Source organism: Ornithorhynchus anatinus, chromosome 16, assembly GCF_004115215.2.
Source record: "Ornithorhynchus anatinus isolate Pmale09 chromosome 16, mOrnAna1.pri.v4, whole genome shotgun sequence".
Classification (NCBI taxonomy): domain Eukaryota; kingdom Metazoa; phylum Chordata; class Mammalia; order Monotremata; family Ornithorhynchidae; genus Ornithorhynchus; species Ornithorhynchus anatinus.
In genome coordinates, this window is record NC_041743.1 from 9,741,941 (window position 1) to 9,761,667 (window position 19,727).

Sequence of the window (19,727 nt, forward strand, 5' to 3'; positions counted from 1 at the left end):
CAAATGGGAAGAGAGTTTTAGATGACAGCACCTTTCCAGTTCACCTCTGAGGCCAGGCAGGGGCTTTCCTTGTCTGTGTTGAAGCAAGTGAGGGTTTGACACAGGGTTCAGGGACTGGTTGGGGGGCATATTGCCTGGAGCTGAGGCCTGACCTCTCTGGGAGCCTGGCACTTCTGCCCCCAGAAACCCAATCACAAGTTCTCCCCAAAGGCCCCAGTGAGGTTGGCATCTGAGCAGGTGAAATCTTTTCCTGTCAGGCTCCTTTCCCTCTGCCTTCAAACATACTCGGGCCACCCCCCCTCCTCCCCCACACACCTCCTCTTCAATTTTGCATTTCCTCTTGCCTCCAGGACATCTCCATATGGATGTCCCCGCAGGCACCTCAAATTTTGTATGCCCCAAACTGAAATCCTCATTTCCTCCCAAATTTTCTCTATCCAACTTTCCCATCACAGTTCACTCCACCAATCAATCAATGGTATTTTTTGAGCACTTACTATGGGCAGAGCACTGTCTAAGCGCTTGGGAGTACGTACAACAGAGTAAGGAGACACGTTCCCTGCCCACAACAAGTGTACAGCCTACTGTCTCCACTGCAACCCTCCCTGCCTCTGAAGTCCACAATTTTGGAATTACCCATGTTCCTCACTCTCTTTCAACTCTTAACATTGGAAGAAACACTGACAGGATTTAGTGACATTGTCTGGATTTGTTCTCCATCTCCATCCAAGTGGTCTCCACTGTGGTCTGTCTAGGTGCTCCTTATGTCTAGGGCAGACTGCTGTACGAGCCTCCTCATTCGTCTTCCCACCTCTCCTTCCTCCTCTCCAGTCTAGGAGACTTTTCCTGTTTAATTTTTCTTCTCCCCAGGTTACATCCTGCCTCCTACCACTCAATATTTAAGCTCTCTGGGCTACCAATAGCACTTTTTGGTACATGCCAGTTTACATTCTCCACTCTGTAAGCACTTGTTTTTCAATATAGTCAACAATCCGTCTCTCTGTAAATTGCCTCTCCCTCTGTCGGCTTCATTTCCAAGCCAGAGGCGTAGCAGTCACAACTTGGGCATCAGTTTGGTGCAGCCAAAATGGAAGGTCTTTACTACTTCGTTAACCGCCCCTGAGAGTCTAAGGCCTGCTTCCCTTGCCCCATGAGGCTGATGGGATCGGTCAAGGTTCCAGTAATAAACACACTAACTCAGTATTGTTGTGTAGTACTAGGCCCCATACTGCTAAGGCTCAAAGAACTTTCTCTCCACCCCTCTAGAATCTACAGTGATTATTTTCTAATTTTTCTCAGTGTTTGAGTTACGGATTTTTCCTGCTGAGTCTCTAGGATCTGTGTCCTGCCCTCAGGCACTAACACCTGCTCTGGACTGCTGAGGGGCACTGGCTCAGCCACCTTACCGGCACTGGGGGAAGTCGGTCCAATTAGACATATTAATTCGTGCATTCATTCAATCATATTTACTGAGCGCTTACTGATATGCTCGGAACCAGCATGGCCTAGTGGATACACCGCGGGCCCGAGAGTCAGAAGGACCTGGCTTTACCACTTGTCAACTATGTGACCTTGGGTAAGTCATTTAACTTCTCTGTGCCTCGGTTACCTCATCTGTAAAATGGGAATTAAGACTGTGAGCCCCATGTGGGACGTGGATTCTGACCAACCTGACTAGCTTGTGCTTAGTCCAGTGCCTGGCTCATAGGGTTTAACAAATACCATTAAAAAGGAAGGGAGGGGGAGATTTTGAGCAAAGTTGGTAGGGCTGCTACTTGCTTGTGACTTTGCCGAGTCAAAGGGCTTTAGTTTGTGGGATGATTAATTCAATATCAGATTCTCACAAAAACCCCAACTACTTGACTGTGTCCCTTGATTGCTTCCATCCTCTTTCCTCCCTGAAACCTCCTCTCTGCCTTTGGAGCCTTTCTGAAATCACATCTCCTCCAGGAAGCATTCCTTGACTAATTTCATTTCCCCACCCTATTCCCCCTCTGCCACCTCCCTTTAGCATTTCTGAGTCTAGGTTTGGGTATTAGCATTTGGGTACTTACTGCCCCGCCCCCCGCATAGATGTACATGTCTTTATACTCTCACCTCCTACCACCTGTAATAGATTTTTTTTTTAATGCTTATCTCTTCCACTAGATTAACTCCTTGAAGGCACGAGCTCCCTTCCCCCACAGGGACAGGTATGACTTCTAATTCCCACCATTGTATGTTTTCCCTGCACTTAGAGCAGTGTTCTGCCCAAAGTCAGCACATAATAACACTATGGTTACTACACACGATGGTTACTACCCCCACCGCCCCCAAGTAGTGGCCTGCGTAAACTAAGTGTTCTAATTCTACTGACTGACTGAATGAATGGTATTAGTGAGTAACCGCTGTGAGCAGAACATTGTACTAAATCGCAAAAGACACAGGCCGTGCCTTCTAGGAACTTTCACTCTAATGGGAGTAACAAGCAGACTGAAATTATTTACCAGTAGGAGAGCGAATAGAGGTATAGAGACAAAGTGGAAAGTAACACAGAAACAGCAGTTTAGAATAACTTTAACTGGAATCAAGTTATCTATCTCGACCAGCTTCCTAAAGGGTTTAGTGAAATGTATTCAAGGTGCATAACTGGACTATTGTTGTTGTTCTCTACTTGTTAAATGTTCTGCCCGGCCTTCTAGAGTTGAGGATTAAGGGGAAGAAGGGGAAGTGCTGGGCCTCTCTTGCCCCCCGGCCATTTCTTACCCCTCTGGAGTGGTGGGCTGTGGATTTAAGCCTCGAGGCTCCACTGTCCAGCTACCCTCCCCTCCCAAACTCCCACCACAGGTCGGCGGAGGCAGGACAGGTGAAAAACCGAACAAGTGCTCATATAGCTCCATTTCACTTTAATACTGTACAGCCTTATTTTTACAATTGCGACGAGATTCCAACAGCAGAAGTTGGAAACATTAGCTGATACATTTCAAGACAAAAATGAAGACCAGTCACAGAGGTGGACAAAACCCATCCTTGGAATTAGCTCTTGGGGCTCATGATGATTTCCCTTTAATCTGAAAGAATTTTTCGGACTCACCAGTTTATTTTAATGTCTTCCAGATATGAAAGCCATGGATTACCCGATGTATTCCTGGAGTGAGGGCTACCGTGACTTAACCTGGGACCTTCCAGATGAAAGGGCGGGGAGCCCCGCCCCTCCCCCCAGTAGGAGGCTCCTCCCCCACTGCAGACGGTAAGCTGGTTCCTATAAGGCACCCGAGTCTTTCCCTCTCTGTGCTCTTTTTCTCAGCTTCACACTCCTGTTTGTTTTTAAAAGGGGGGTTTTAGTGCCTTTGATCCTCATGAAAAATAGAGTTGGCATTTCACTCCTACTGTTTGACCATTTACTGTATTGAACACACTGTGTCAGCACACTTAGGAAGGGAAGACATTCATGCTTGCCTGAAACCTCCTATCATGAAAGTCCTGGGCCCGTCTCCTAATGATGTTCTGAGAAGCCAGCACATTAACCTTCCACTCTACCCCTCCTTCCAGTACGGGGAACAGGTTAGGGAAACAAGCTGTACCGAGAAGTTCTGGGGATGACTCTGATTTGCCTATTTCACCCTTCCCCACCAGAGACAGTCCCTGATGCTGGGAACTCAGCCTGGCATCTGGAATCAGAACTCAATGCTGGCAGTAATCAGTTCATTCAAGGTTAAAAAGCAGTCATTGCAACCTTCCAAATGATTCCCCAGAGCTTCTCAGTGGCAGCTTGGCTGTCTTTCCCTTGTCCGAGGGCAAATAGAGCAGCAGAGGAAATACCAGGACCCAAACAGAGCAAGGTGCTTGGCATCCAAGAGAGGAAAAAGAGGCTGGCGGGATCTGGTCTGTGATCCACGGGACTTGGTGCTCTCGCCAGGAATACCATGGCAGCATCTTTAAGTGCTTCTACGTTTGTGTATTTCAGACCTTAAAAAAGAACCTAACCCAGCGCACACCCTTCACGCACATCCCTGGGCCCAGCTCTCATTGGCTGTGGAAAATTCAGGCCACAGAATTCCCACCTAGCACAAGCAGCTGCTGCTCAGCAGCTGGCCACGTGGGCTGAGGGCTCAGGGCACCATGCTGGGGGAAAACAAAGGGCACCAATGGGCAGCCCCAGCAAGTGCTAACTTTCTTACCTTGCCCCTAGGAAAGGAAGTATCCTCAATTTACAGCTAACACCGACTGGACACACGAGAGGCTCTCACGGCTTCATCTGACTTACAGCTAATTCAAACCTAAAAACTTTACAAGGACAGAAACGCTTTCAAATTGCTACACTCAACTGTGAATCGTAATGCAGGGTGTCACCTCAAAAATACACTCAGTTCTGCCTCGTGGGCCCTAGGGAACAGAACGGCGAGAGGTTGAGGAACGTTTTTTCACCAACGCGAGCCCAGGGGGAGACAGCCGTTACTTGGTGGCGGAAGAACCCGGGCTGTACGGGGGACACTGGACGAGGTAAGAACTACCACACGAGTTTTTCTTAATGCAGGGCAGGAGAACGGGGTATGCTAGGGCCTCCCCTGAGGTAAAATTGCTTTGGAATGGAGAACCCTAACTGCCAAATCTGAGCTGAAGGGTGTCAAATCACCCGTGGGTGAAGTCAGTGTGAACGGAAAGGCATCGACGGTGACCGGTGAGGCAGTGGAACACGGTTCCCACGGTGGTTACAGTCGATAGGTCGTTGGTCTGCCAGTTTGTAGCCATCAGCCCTCACTAGTGTTCCCACACCCACCGAGCCCTCAGGCAGGGGGCTGGAGGAGGGAGGATAAAAGAGGGGCTGAGTTCTCAATTGGTGTTTCTAGCTTTTCAAACAGGGAGTAAAAATTAGGGAAAAGATGCTCTTCTCCCTCTCCTAAAAAATGGTAACCCAGTTGGGACTCTGGCTCCAAGATCCTCCCTACCTAGAATCAGACTGGTCGTATTCTTGGGGTTGCCGTGCTCTTAAGAGCAAAACCACATAAGAACTTAGTCCACAGCAAGGGTCCTGCGTCAGAGCTCATACGATACCCCAGTGTACAACAGCAGCAAACTGAGCGATGCTTTGTGGCACCTAGACCTTTTAGAAAAAGTAACCAAAGAATTCTCCTTTTTGCAGGCCATGGCCCCACCTCATCTCTCCAGAGCCAGCCCACCTGCTGTTGTGTCTCTACTGCAGAAGCGCACACAAGCACTCTCAGGGTCCCGGTCCACCCAGCCGCCTGCCCCTTTGCCGGCCTTGCCGTTCTTTTCCGTGAGTACCGTCTCCCCTTAACTACTGTTTGCAGCCAAGACTGCTGCCCGGTGACTGCCTGGGTTAGGGCTGTGAGTAGATCAACCCTTTTGTTCCCCCTATTGATGATGGACAAATGGCCTGAAAGAACCAACACTAAGGAAAAAGTAAATTGAGGAAACCTTGAGGTAGTGCCTTCCCAGGGTATAAGATAAAGTTTATAATGGAAGTCTAATGGAATTTATACTGTTGTACCAGACTCAATCCTAGACAGACACTATTTTAAACTACAACCTTGTTAGTTTTAAGTACCCCTTTAAAATAAAAAAAACTTGATTCACAGAACTGTTCTAGAGAACAGATACCTGTGGCTGTCTCCATGTCCTGATTCCCCAATCATGGAACAGATGTCCCATCCAGCCAGGGGGCAAAACATTTAATGGAGACAGGCGTGCTTCGGCAGCATTAACAATCAGGTCTGCCCAGCACTGTGGGCCTTCCGGAGTGGAGCAGAGCTGGGGTTGCCAGGCTGTTGGGCTTCTGGCTGCCCCACCAGTCTGTTTATCTCTGCCTGAAAACAGGGAACGGCACAGCACTGGACTTTCTCCTCCCTCTTGGTCTGGAACTGATTCCCTTCTGATGGAAGCAAAGCAGCTTCCAACTGTAACACAGTGTACAGCACAAAAGTTTAAAACCATCTTGGTGGTGGTTCTGGTTTCACACCTTACTTAACATGGCTTCTCTTCCCCCTTGCAGCCTTGTTTTGTGTTTGGAGTCCAAATGTGGAGATCATCTCCCCTTAGACGATCCAGGGCGGGGCGCCAGGAACCCTGAGGAGCATTCGGCTGCTGTCATCTTGTCGCCAGTTCGGTCGCCAAATGGCAGAGGTAAAATGTCAGCCGGGTTAGGTGTCCCAATACCTATTAGCTTCAGTTTAATTAGGGACAAATATTTGCCTCACCTACTCAATATAGTTAGGCCTCCTGGCTTGGATTTCTTTTTTTTTTCCTTTGAAGTGACTAAGAGTTCATTCACACTCCACAAGCTAGAACTAGCTCAGCGATGACCGCAGACATTAAACAGCATGCTCAGACCCGGCTCGGGGGAAAATGGCAGATTCTGTGGTGCACAGCTCACTGGGAGTAGAACCTAGGCCGGGGGGGGGGGGAGTAGGGGCTAGGAAAAGTTACACTCTAGACTCTCCAACCTTCAGCAGGCGGCTACCTTCTGCTTGATTGACTCTGGTCTAAGATTATCCATTGTTCAGAGGCATCACTGAATAAACCCAGTGGGAACAGTAGGCCAATTAAGTCATGTACTTAAAGATAGATTTTGGTAATTAACTGTGACCAAGCAGGGAACCTAGGGTGGAAGGCATGAACATTCCCTTGGATTCTAGCAACTCATTCTGTTGGCTGTAACCTAAACATCAGAGCAGAATTTAATGACTCATGCTAGTAGCTCTCATCCCTTGGGCACTTAATGTGCCATGAGGTAAAGTTAGAATTGACAATTGGGCTGGCTGTAGTTTCTACAAAGGAAGGGTATGTGGGGATACTTTTTGTGCTAATCACTGTGAGATCCACACAGGTCAGTCCTGTAATCTGTGAAGCAGCAAGAACAGGGATCTTATCCCATTTTATCGGTAAGAAAGCTGATGCCCAGAGAGGTGAAGTGACTTGCCCAAGGTCAGACAGGCTAGTGGCAGAGCTACAATTAGCACCTAGGTATTTTTTTTCCCCCACTAGCCCATATGAAGTTTCCCTATCCCATGTAGCACCAAGCCTTGGGCTGGAGAAAGAGTACCAAGGTCTGGCTGAAGACGTGTCCCATTCTGATCCCAATCTTTTAAGATTTTTGGGGTTCTCTTGCTGCCCTTAGTATGACAGCCTTTATGGCAGTTCATGCCAGACACTGAAAACCTAGAGCAGAGTGACTATTGTACAGAAAGGACAAGCTACATGATTTGTTGAGTTCTTTTGCTGCCTTTAGTATGACAGCCTTTTTGGCAGTTCACGCCACATATTGAAAACCCAGAGCAAAGTGGCTATTGTACAGTAACGACAGGCTATTCCACCTCTCATAATACACTAGACAATCAAGTTGTTTACTGAATTTAGTCACAAAATGGTGGCTAAATGTTTCCAGATCTTCCCCCTAACCCATCAGGAGGTGCTGTTACCAGCAAGTGTGATTAGAAAGGATGGTAGGAATGAGACAGTTATCAACTATGACTATTATAAGGTGAACTGTATTTAAGACATTGTTTTGGTTGTTTCTTGTGGTGAGCAGAGAGACTCTAGCACTGCCCCTAGAAGTCCACTTCAATGAGGATGAAAGTCAACTCTTCTAGATTTAAACAAGACCTTTACACGTAGAGCACCTTTGTTTAAGAAGGTACAGGGCCACTGGAGAGTTGATTTTCTTAAAGTATTACCGAGTCCCTGCAATCGGGGGGCCACTAGCTATAATTACTGGTCCTAGTCAGAAGAACGGAAGCTTAGCCAGTCATCAAATGTGTCAACACAGTTGGAGAGTAAATGGGAAAAACTGATCAACCCCCCCTCCCTTTTCTTCTACAAATTTCTCATTTTAAAATATAGAGGGACTCATTTCCTCATTTCCCTCCCCCCTAGGCTAATAGTCTTTTCAAAAATAATGTTATGCAAAACAATCTCCAACCTTCCATAATGAATACATGAATTCAACATTAAGATGGGCTAGTCAACAGTGACTGAACCAGGATTACAAGACGGCCAGGAAATGCCATGTAACCATTTGTATCCCTACCTTGGTGTTAAACCACATTTGTTTACTCATTGGGGAATGTTATAAAAATATCCTATTTACATGTGCATGTTTGAGGCATTTTTAAAGTACTCAAAAGTGGGTTATTTAGGGTTCCCCTAACCTATCTAAATATGACCCAGCACTGCCAGTTTACATTTTGGAATGGCTCAGTTATTCAAATAAAAAAGGTGTAAGGAAAACGACTTATGAGCATAAGGAAAACCACCTATCCTACCTAACGCTTACCGATTTCCGTAGGAAAAAGTCTGTCCCAGGGTCACAGTTCAGTTCCCTAATTTTTTCACCTTTGGAATGACGGAAAAGTAGAACTGAAGACTCCCGCCCCCAGCAGGAGAGCAAACAATTAGAAACAATGAAACTCCTTTCAGGGAGGGGAGTGCGTTTGTACAACTAACTCAAGAAGCTGGGGGCACTATTTTGCAGGTCTATACTTACGAGGCAATCACAACCTATGGAATTTTGTGCCAGGAAGTGAAGGCACGACAATAAGCCAAGCCAGCAATAATCTGAAGACCCTTTGCCCCCTCCGGATGCATGAACTGGTGTTTGCTAATTTTGCAAACTCAAGTTCACATCACTCTTTCCTCCCCAGAGTCAAAACATCATTTCCCTTTGTTAGTGCCCCAAAGCCAATTACTTTCAGTATTTACAAAATTATGTCATTTCTGTAGTTGAGAAAACGTGTTTGGAAAAGTAATTTTTACCTCTGTGCTTGCCCCTCTGACCATCTGGAATTTGCTGTTTCAGTACTCCTCTTGCACTTCCTGCCCTTTTCACAACCATCTCTGCACAGGTGGAAGAGGAAGTACAACAAGCAACCAACGTGTTAGTTTCAATAAGGCTAGCGTTTGCAACAGATGGAAGGGCGGCAACGACAAAAGTCGTCTAAATTTGCTGAATCTTCAGTGTTCGTTCTAGAGCCCTCCACCCTGGAGGGAGACCCGAGAAAGAAAAGTCACTTGTCCTCCGGGCTTTTGGTGGCCGCACACAACTTCCTCGATACAGCAGCTTCGGCCTGTGTCGAGCCTCAGTTTGTTGTCTAAGGGCTGAAGAGCTGACGTGACAGACCAACTGCCAGAAGTATTAGTTCTCACGAGAGAGAAGGACTCATAAGTCCAGTGGCGTCTTTTTAGAAGAGGAATGTGAGTGGATGGCAACATTAACTGTGCTGACTTTTCTTTTCTCTCCTTTCTTATAGGAGAATAAGCATCCAAGGAGGACGTCCATCACAGCACAAAAAAGAGAATAAGCATTACCAGTAAGATTCCAAAGAGAATGATGATTGCACACCACTGACGACGGTCTGGAAGGTAAAGTACACAGGTTAGCTTTCTACAGTTGCCAGGATCAAGAAAATCACCTCAGATGCACCCATGGGTCTCTGCTAGAACCAAACTAAAATCACCTGCCTCCATATAATTAACAGCAGGAGAGTGGAGGGGAAATTTTTGACATGTTTTGCAAGGAAAGTAATTCAACATATCACCAAAGTGTATTTGAAAATTCTTCAGTAATAAGCACTGGGTCCAAAATTTTAAATTAGTCTCTGAATATGTTTTTTCTGGATAGTTACTGATAGAAAGGGTGTCTGGTGCTGGCATGATGGATTGAAACCATCTGCTTTAATCTTCAGCCAGGCAAAGTTGGATCACTTCATTCAACTTTATTTAGCATTCCTTTTCTGAATGCTAAGGGAGGAGGGGAGAAAGGGGGCACCTTTAAATGAGAATGAGGATGGGGTAGATGAGTTGGTGGGGAAAACAAATTTAACTTTCCACTTGTGTTCCATTATGTTCATTGACTCCATCCGGGGGGGCTCTGAGGGTTTTCTACAAAGGAAGTGCCAGAGACTGAAAAAAGGGAACAGTTAATGCATTAATGGGCAAATATAATTATTATTATATTATAATTATTATTTGTCTATGTTACAGACAACATGGAATGTCAATTTTGATCAAATAATTAAAAGTGCAAACACCAAGATATCAGATTTAAAGGCTTTTTTGGGGAAAAAGTTTTAGAAAATAATGGCAAATGGATTTTTAAAATGCTCTTTTGAGCACTGCAACTGCCGTGTATTTCAGATATTTAAAATTGGTCAAGAAACAGTGGGCAAAATGTCACAGCAAACCCCCCGATTACTAGTAAAATTCAGTCATCTTGTCTGCGTATATCCGTGACTGGGCAAAGACCCCTGAGGGGTAATTATTTTTCTGCTCCCTCTTTCATCCTGAGTCATTTGTTTGATCATATTTATTGAGCATTTACTGTGTGCAGAGCACTGTAGTAAGCACTAGGGAGAGTACGATATAACAATAGACACATTCCTTGCCCACAACGAGCTTACGGTCTAGAGGGAGCTTAGTCATTATGGAGCTTTTGCTCCACTGGAGAGCACAAGGCTGCAGTCAATAGGAGCTTGACCATACCAGGGAAAGTCAAAGGGCCCTGCCCTGAGGAGGGGGGGAGCTGGACTGGAGGGCAGTAGCCCTGATGGACTTCAGCCCATACTCCCCTAGGCCTAGCATTGGTCTAAATTTACAGGAAGTGTGTTTCCACACTAAGAACAGTCTTCCCTGACCTTAAAGCAGTTACATGAAGATAAGGGGCTGGACTTTTTAACCCCTTTCCTTGATTTAAACACAAACCACTCTCCCTGCAATGAAGAATGCATCTATTTCCCAAAAAAGGGAAGAAAAACAGTCCTCAACCACCCTTCCTGTTTTTAATCCCACCTGCATCCTGCCCATCTCAGTGCAATCTGGCTATTCTGCTCCTTGCAACTTGCTCCTCACCTATCCTACCTTGATTTGACACACACTCTTATTTCTCTTTCCTAATTACTGTGTTTTAAAAGCAACCACGAAATGTCTTTTTTTCTGGTAAGGTTCAATAGCTAGAGGGAAAGTGTCTTTGTGACATTAAGGGAGGAGTCTTAACCAACTGTGTAAATACACTCAACCAGTCAGAGAAGACCAAACAATATCATGACAAGAGGTTGTTCTCATCAGTGTTATGAAGGAGAGGTTTAATTTCTAAAATCAGCATAGCTGGAATAAGTCTTCAGCTAACAGGAACTGATTTGGAGTAAACTGAGGACAAACAGTGACCATATCCTCTAACACCAAGCTGGCTGGAGTTGGATGGCAGAATCTGTTATGTAGTCTATCCCTCCATGGACTCATTATTTCAACAGGAATCCTGGATTTGGAAGACTTAAGCTATCTCCAGCTGACTGCTGAGGGAATTTTAGCCTTGTAAGGAAAAGTCAGTTTTCATTATCCCATATGGAGCAGCACACATCATGACCTCGATCGGCCTGGCTGGTGAGTTAGAAACAACACATCACTAGCACAAGTTGCAGGGGAAGGAGTTCAGCATTCAGAAGTGCCCAATTAAGGAAATGATTGTCCTGCCAAAATGCAGAAGGGCTTGGGGCAAGTAGAAGAGGCCTGTAGCATCGGTAAACTTAGCAATGAGCCCTGGCGTGGGGCCTGTGCCCAAGTCAGGTGTGACGCGCTCTGGCACGCCTGCCTGTCTGCACTACGGAATGTCAATATTAGTTACCGCTAGAAAGCGTCAAAGCTGTCAAGGAAGCCCAAAGGACAGCCTTTTTCTAATTAGCAGCAGAGATACAGATTAATAACCAAACCACTTAGAAATATATAGTATGAGGGAAAGATGGCCTCAACCCAGACTCTGATGTTCTTCATCTCTTTCCTCCCTCTCCACCAGAAGTTCTTGTTGGGCAAAAAATTCCTATTCAATCAATCATTGGTGTATATTAACTCCTTGGGAGAGGATAAGATGGAATCCCACCACAGTAAAGAACTGTGAGGAAAATAGCTTCTTTAACTCCTCAGGTGCCTGACATTGGTACAACAATCAAGCTGGTAGCCAAGCTGGGGAGTCTGTAGCTTTCTGGATTATGGGCGGACATCCACAGGCAGGCCTCAAGTACAAGCAAAAGTCCCCTCTCCTACCTGAGGGAAAAATGGGTACTTTCTGAAGGTAAGCCTTATGATGCAGTAACTAACAAATTTAGAACTCATACTGCTATAAAGGGAGATTTTTTTAAAAAATCATGACCCTTTCTTATTTAACATAGCTTTGAGCCTATTTTGATAATCTGACTCTAGCAGGGGACTAACAGTGCACTGATTTCCTTTCAGCCTATGTCTGTCACTATAGCACTCTACTATGCGGCAGCCCCAAATTAAATTTGTAGGTCTTGATTCTAAGAATCCACGTAAGAGGAATACTAGTTTGACTTTCTTGGTGATTGGTAATTTTTAAGAATTTATCCAAAAAAAAAATTTTCAAAAGACAATCTGTTGCCATGTTTAACTGAATAATGTGTCTGTATAACAATATTTGTCTAAAGTCTGTTCTTTTGAAACAAATATTTGGTTTAATAGAACTCTTCAATTAGAGGATGGATACTTCAAACACACAAAAGTAGATTGGCTCTCCTTTCCTTGTACCTACCGCTGGTCATGTGAGATACTTTCGCAAGTTTCTTCATCACGTTGTCAAGCCGAGACTGAGTACTGTCCAACTCGTGAGAGAAGTCATCTAACATCCTGGAAAAACAGGCAGACAGCTAAACTAACAGGTGATTATTGAACAGCAAGTAGTGACTACTATACATCTGAAAGGATGTAATTTCTCAAAATGTGCTCTGAAAAGGATTTCAATGGTGGCTTCACCAATGGGACAAAGCTGCTGCCCCTAGGACTGTCTTTAAAAGAGTGTTGCCACTTGTTTTCTGTGGGTACTGTGGCCCTACAAAGGGACCTTCACACTTCAGGGTAAGGACAATGCCACCTCCTCCCAAGGTTCAGCTTGCATAAATGTCTGCCAAGACAGGGGACAGACAGAGGCAGGCAGGGGCGTAGACTTCTAAAGCAACAAGACCTTCTCTGCCAAAGTATATTCTCTTAGAATTTTTCTACCACCACATAGAGGAAAGAATATACAATAAAATATTGATCTTGGTGAATTCAAAACAGTTTCTAATTAAAACATCTAATCTTGAGAATAGAATTTTCCTCTTAAAAGTGCAAAAAATCATTTTATAAAGAGCCATAACCCCAATCTGACGGGGAGGGCTTTAAAATATTAATGAATCCTAAAACTGCACTTTTTCTACAATATGTACAAACAAGCAAATCTTTAACAAAACTAGGGTTGTAAAGTAAAAACTGTCCATTCTTTAAAACCATCACTTTTTCTAATCAAAATATTTCAAATCATTGTGGCATGGAGGTGTAATGTAAACGCTTCAGCCTTTTCTCCAGGTGGTTCTAAAAACCTCTCCTTGTTCAGATCCTTCTTACTGGCTAGATTTTCCTGCCTAGTTTTACTCTTGGGGGTAGTAGTTCCCCCAGCCTGGAATCATTAAACAAAAGAGTGTCCATATTAGCACTGCCAGTCATCTTCTTCATGTCTTTTATGCTTTAGAAGGGCCTGCCTCTCCCTGGCCTGGCCCCATCCCACCTGCTCTCTCCCACTCCCGACCCCCACCTTCCCAGTGTGTTTTTATTTCTTAAGACTCACACTGCCTGTTCCTCCAGCTCCCCACCGATGCGCTGTGACATGTTCTTCAGCACCCCAATGCTGCCAGAGACCAGCTCCAACTGCTCATCCTGCTGCTCCACAATCAACTGGTGCCAAAGCAAAGGGAAACAAGCAATTAAAACCCCTTCTACCTGGGCCGGAGCCCAGCACTCCAGCAGCTAATGGCTCATCTGCCAACTCCCATCTTCGGAGTTCGAAAGCAAAATCCAGAAGCAAAGAGTAGAGCCTGGACATGTTTCTCCTAGAAAGGCACTGCTCCAAAAACTGCCTTCACTAGGAACTGGAGCCCACAGGTGGGTGCTCAAGCTGATTTAGTTGGGTCCGTTAAAGTGCGCCTGCAGCACATCCTGAGATATATATGGAAATGACCCCAAGCATAAGCACACTTTTTCTTCTCCAAAGTTCTCTGTTGAGCAGTTTAATCAAAAAGAGGGACAGGCACTATAGTGGTGACAGCAGCAAGTGAGAAGGAAAGCTTGTGCTACTGTTCTCACCACCCAGTGGGCATCCCTCCTGGGAGCACCAGAAGCTTCTCATCTCAACTCTGGCTAGGATTCCTGAGGAGCAGGGAGAGGGGAGGGAGAGTGGTCCACGGTCAGACCTCCTCACCTTCGAAGTAAGGTTTCTAAGAAATGAGTGGAAAGCTGCATAACTAATTCAAGAATCATTTATGCCACAAAAAGACAAAACGCAACACAAAGCCAAATTTATAATAATAATAATAATAATGTTGGTATTTGTTAAGCGCTTACTATGTGCAGAGCACTGTTCTAAGCGCTGGGGTAGACACAGGGGAATCGGGTTGTCCCACGTGGGGCTCACAGTCTTAATCCCCATTTTACAGATGAGGTAACTGAGGCACAGAGAAGTTAAGTGACTTGCCCACAGTCACACAGCTGACAAGTGTCAGAGCCGGGATTCGAACCCATGACCTGAGACTCCAAAGCCCGTGCTCTTTCCACTGAGCCACGCTGCTTCTCCAAATTTATAGTCATGGGGCAGCATTCTGATGCCGATCCAGCTTAAAGAGATCAGAGTGGAGCTCACAAGTTTGCATAACTGGAATGGGTTGATGCTCTGGGATAGACAGTCCTCAGCCATCTCCAAACCGAGTGAGAAGCAGCATGGCCTAGTGGAAAGGGCATGGGCCTGGGCGTCAGAAGGACCTGAGTTCTAATCCCTGCTCCACCACTTGTCTGCTGTGACCTTGGGCAAGCCACTTCATTTCTCTGTGCCTCAGTTCCTTCATCTGTAAAGTAGGGATTAAGACCATGAATTATATATGGGACAGGAAGTGTTTCCAACTCTATTTTATATCTACCCCAGTGCTTATAACTATACCTGGCACATAGTAAATGCTTAACAATTACCACAATTGTCATTACTATTATTATTATGTCCACAGATCCCTTGTTCATACCAGCTGGCATACCTACCCCCACTGCTAACCAGAGACTGGTACAGCTACAGGAGAAGGTAAGTGAAAAGAGTAACAGCCCTTTTATTGACACCACCATCATTAACAACGATTGGGCAGAATTCCCCTCCCCCGTAGAGGCTGGCATGAGAAACCGGCCAGCCCACAGCAAGGAGCCCATAGCTAAATGAAGCGGTAGCATGAGACTACAGTCCCACTACAGCCCCCACACTGCCACCTCTTCCTCAAACTGGCTGATTCCCAATACCAACTCCTAGAGGAGTCACCACCGGAGCTCTGGTGAGCACCGACAGTGGTTCTTGTTTTTGAACCTATCATCTCCTGTGGCTGTGCTGCTGCTCAAGGACATCGCTGTAGGTAAGTACCAGTTCTGAGCAACTAAAAAGTGGCACCCAAGGATGTTCCTGAAACATAGTATTTGAAGAAAATAACGTATAGGAATCCAATCGAAATTTCAATATACACAAGGTAAAAGGGCTGACTTCCTCAGATTGTCCCCTAGATTGTACCTAAAAAGACATTTTTCATCTATTCCCTGGTGCCACTGGACTGCCTCAGCAAACCAAAATCATTCCTCTCCCTGCCCTAAAATGTGACAGAGGAAAAAGGAGTACGGGGGCTTTTGTTTTCTCTTTTTGAAACGTACGATCTTGTCAGTAATCTCTTTTCAATATCCTATCTTCTTTTCATAAAGCCATTAAGGAAGTCCAGCCTTCAGAATGGGAGAACTTTTACCCCTCACAACATGCGTAGGCTGCAATCACTAGACAGAAGACACGTATTTAACCCTCTGCAGAACTAGACGGGCTTCTATTGTACTCTCCCCCATCCTTATACATACTACTTTCTGATGAGTCAGAGGGGATTAAGTGGCGTTGTTCTTCTCCTATAAACCAGGAGATCTAGGGACGTAGAACCTAGTACCTGTTGCTGTGCCTGCTGCTCCTCTATGAAGTGTGAATTGGCTAACTGCAGTTCTCGATCCAGTCGGCTATATTTATCTGTTCCAGTGCTCCAGTTGGGACCACCGCTCTCTCCCAATAGTGCCTACGTAAATGCAAGAAAAAGAAACACTGTAGGAGTTTCCATCACTGAGTTGCCAACATTCGACAATTGTGAGAGCAGTCCTAATTGGCCTAGAACGAAGTCCTTCAATAACAATGCGCAGGCGGCCCTTACTCCTTGAGAACAGGCCGCTGAGCTTTGACAGTTATCTCTCTCCCCAGTAAAAGAAAATTTACAGTTAATGTGGGAAAGACAACCTACAAGCAGATGGTCTCCTTCAACTTTCACTGTTTTCCAGGGACACAGATCATTTTGAGTCTGTATTCTCGCCTTAAAGAAGTCTATATTCTTGCCTAGTGGAAAGAACACAGGCCTGGGAGTCAGAGGACCTGGGTTCTAATCCCTGCTCTGCCCCTTGGCTGTTGTGTGACCTTGGGCAAGTCAATTTTTTGTGCCTCAGTTTCCTCATCTGTAAAATGGGATTTCACTACCTGTTCTCCCTCCTACTTACAATATGAGCTCCATGTGAAACAGGGACTGTGTATGACCTGACTTTCTTGTACTGTACTAAGTGTTGGTGGCAAGTTAGTAAGTAAATACCACAACTATTAAAAAATGTTCCAAGTAAAAGACTCAAGGTTGTTATAATGCTGAAGAAAATGCCTACTCAGGAGATAGCTGCCTATCAATAAAAAATGATCAAGAGTTAAGAGCAACTATATACTTTGAAGTCAGATGATTGTTTTTTTAAAAAAATAGAAATAAGAGCTTAAAATAATTTAAGGGTACTAACAAAAGGAGATATAGCTGCCCATTGCACTCAGTTATCTCATGTATTGTCTCCTCAGCTCCCTCTGAAGTGGGAATACAAAAAGGAACTCCCAAAACAACCAAATTAATGAATTCACTAGCTTACTTGAAGGATTTCTGCCCTTTCTAATTACACCTCTGTATTTGAAAAAGAACAGATTACAGATGTGTGGGGAGAGGAACAAGAGAGAGTGATCCATCAATGTTTTAGCAAAAAGACTAAATAGGACTTACAGTTCTTAAGTGCTAACCAACCCCCACTGCGGTTAGCTGCTGTAAAACATTAAGGGTCTTCCATTTAGCTAGTTTCAAATCTTAATGATTGAGTTTGGAAATGGATACATCTACTACTACTTCAAAATGGTCAGCTGATTTAATTACATCACTTTTTGGAAACAAAAGTCTATTCTGCAGGAGGGAGAGCAGTTAAAACCAACCTCACTCATTACTAAGTATTTGTCTTAGTTTCCAAGCAAGATCAATATTCCATAAAACGAACCCAGGTAACAATCAAGTCCAACTGATTGGCAAATGACTAAATTTTCCTATTTAAGCTAAACCTTCCCTTTCCCCCTGCTTAAAAAAAATCACCAGCATTTAATAAACTTACAAGAAAACTTTTGTCATTTGGGGTTCCCTGGTATTTTAAAATACCTACTTAAAAAAGGACTTTCATGGAAGACTTTGGCTTACACTAATCCCTGAACAACAAAAAACTTAGACAATAGGTTATACTGAAAATAAAGCATTTATGTAATGAGATCTCATTATCTTGTAGTTAGCAGTAAATAAGCCCTTACTCAATTCCATAATTATTTTAAAGGTTACTATGCTGCTGGCTTTCCTCATACTGTACTTGTACTGCTAATACCAGGTTCATTAAGTCAGCAACAACTGAATTGGAAACATTTTCTTTGGACAAACCCTCAAAAACCCAGGACAAAATCCTACAGTCAGAACTTAAAAAGGGATGATACCAGATCCCTGTTCACTTTTTTCTGGTAAATATTGTTACATTCTCTCACCTGTCTATTTTTTCTTTCAGTTAAAGCCTGCACAGATGAACTTGACATCTGATCCTTCATTTCCTGTTGATTGAGAGGAAGAACAAGGGGAGGAAAACATTTTATATAAAACATATGAATGTCATTTAACATAATATATAAAAGCAAAAGCACTGACAACTAATTCTGTGACAGCTCTTTAAATTCAACAGTGAAATTTGGTGCAGAGCTTTAAGCAGATATGTGCTAAAACCATGCTGTTGTCTACCACTAAAGATTCTTGCTGTTTTACTGTGATGTCTGCTTTACACAATCTGCTGTCTAAGATGTTTCCCAAGACTTAATTTCTTAGCTCTGAAAAGTAGTGGTTATGACATATGACAGTGTGAAAAAGGGTGTCATTCAAAAAATCTGAAAGTTTACTGTTGGAGATTTGATTATAATTCAGTGCTTTATGGCCACCTAAAATGAAAAAATAGACATGGAAATGCCTTCCTTTTCAATAAAGATATTAAAGCATTTTATTATCTGTCTCCCATTTTGCTGATGACAACACTAAAGCACCAAGTTATTTCAAAACTTCCCCAAAGCCACAGCTTGTTTCCATAACTATAGTGAAGTACAAGCAACTGGGGCATTTTTGAGTCTTTTCTCCCTTTAGGAAACTCCCACTACTAGGTCAACAAAAAGGACGGATATTGGAAATGGAGCATGGGTTGGGTCTGGAAAACCACACACAGATGGCACATTTGTTATAGGCAAGGACTATTAGAATCCAAAGAAGTTTTCTTCCCTCCACTGGCTTGTGTTTGGGGTTACACTGCTGTAGACCCATAAACCAGGACCAAGACCAGTCCTCCTGTATTCAAAGACATTAAAGGGTCAGGATGGAATTAACTTCAGCCAGGATCCAATTAAAAGTTCTGTGTAGGCCCCAGTGGCCACGATTAAGGCAGGCAAAATAAAAAATGGGATTTAACTGTTTACAAAAGAAAAGATGGCTTCAGTGACTACTGAGCGAAAGTACATTTTAAGGCACTATGTACAGCTCCTTGGAGGTTTAAGCCCATCACCCAATTTAGGAAGTCTGGTTACTAGGACACGTGCTGGATGGCTGCGACCTCTACTTGCGGTAGATGGAGAAACTGGATTTGGACTGAAATCTCCCTAAATTATCCTCATGACCGAATTAGCCCGCACTGAACTTCCTTCTCACCCCAGATGTCGCTTGGTTAGCGAGAAACACATTACCACAAGCAGATCGCTCTAGCTGGGTCTCAGGGACGGAGTCATGTGTGCAGCCACTGAAAAGCTTCCCCAGCAGAATGAGCCCCAGCTCTTCCAGAATATTCTCAATGCTCCTAGAGGAGCAGGGGAGGGGCTGGTGGCCGTAACCAACTTCTAGTCTCCTGGCTAACAAGAACTAAGTATGACAGTTGAACTCCCCCCTCCGTCAACATTTTCTCTGAAGCCATGTTATTCCTAGTTTCCTGAAAGACGAAAGCTTCAGTTCATTGTCAATATCACTTACCAAATTCTTGTTCTGAAAGCCTTTTCCACCTCAGCATGATATAGCTGGGGGAAGGAAAAGCTGGACTTTAAGGTATTTCAACCTGAGTTTTGAAATGATCTATTTAATCAGCTCCTTGAGGGCAGGGAAGGGTCTACCCACTCCTTGTATGGTGCTCTCCCAAGTGCTTAATACAGTGCTCTGCACACAGTAACTGCCAAATAAATACCGCTTATTGGTTCCCTAATTTCATGTGAAAAATCTCAGCTTGTTTTCTCTGTAATCACACATCTTGTCAACAGGGTTTACAACTAGCAATCAGGAAGCAGTAAA

At 44.4% G+C, this 19,727-nt stretch overlaps 1 protein-coding gene and 1 long non-coding RNA gene across 3 annotated transcripts in view; one reads left to right on the forward strand and one right to left on the reverse strand.

Annotated features, from left to right (window-relative positions):
• Positions 1–2,865: 2,865 nt before the first annotated feature.
• Positions 2,866–19,727, reverse strand: part of STX6 (syntaxin 6) — a 30,770-nt gene continuing 13,908 nt past the window's right edge. Inside the window, exons 4-8 of one of the 2 annotated variants that reach the window (XM_029080411.2) lie at positions 17,906–17,968; positions 15,990–16,112; positions 13,607–13,713; positions 12,536–12,630; positions 2,866–9,350 (exon numbers count right to left, since the gene is read on the reverse strand). In XM_029080411.2, the coding sequence (XP_028936244.1) occupies positions 9,274–9,350; positions 12,536–12,630; positions 13,607–13,713; positions 15,990–16,112; positions 17,906–17,968 (465 nt within the window). In that variant the 3' untranslated portion in view covers positions 2,866–9,273. The other variant, XM_029080412.2, reaches the window with a different exon arrangement.
• Positions 5,169–18,408, forward strand: LOC107547891. Its single transcript, XR_001604355.3, has 9 exons — positions 5,169–5,257; positions 5,993–6,123; positions 9,246–9,357; positions 11,244–11,373; positions 11,911–12,058; positions 12,466–12,662; positions 13,624–13,920; positions 15,033–15,103; positions 17,926–18,408. It is a non-coding gene; the product is annotated as an uncharacterized LOC107547891 (long non-coding RNA).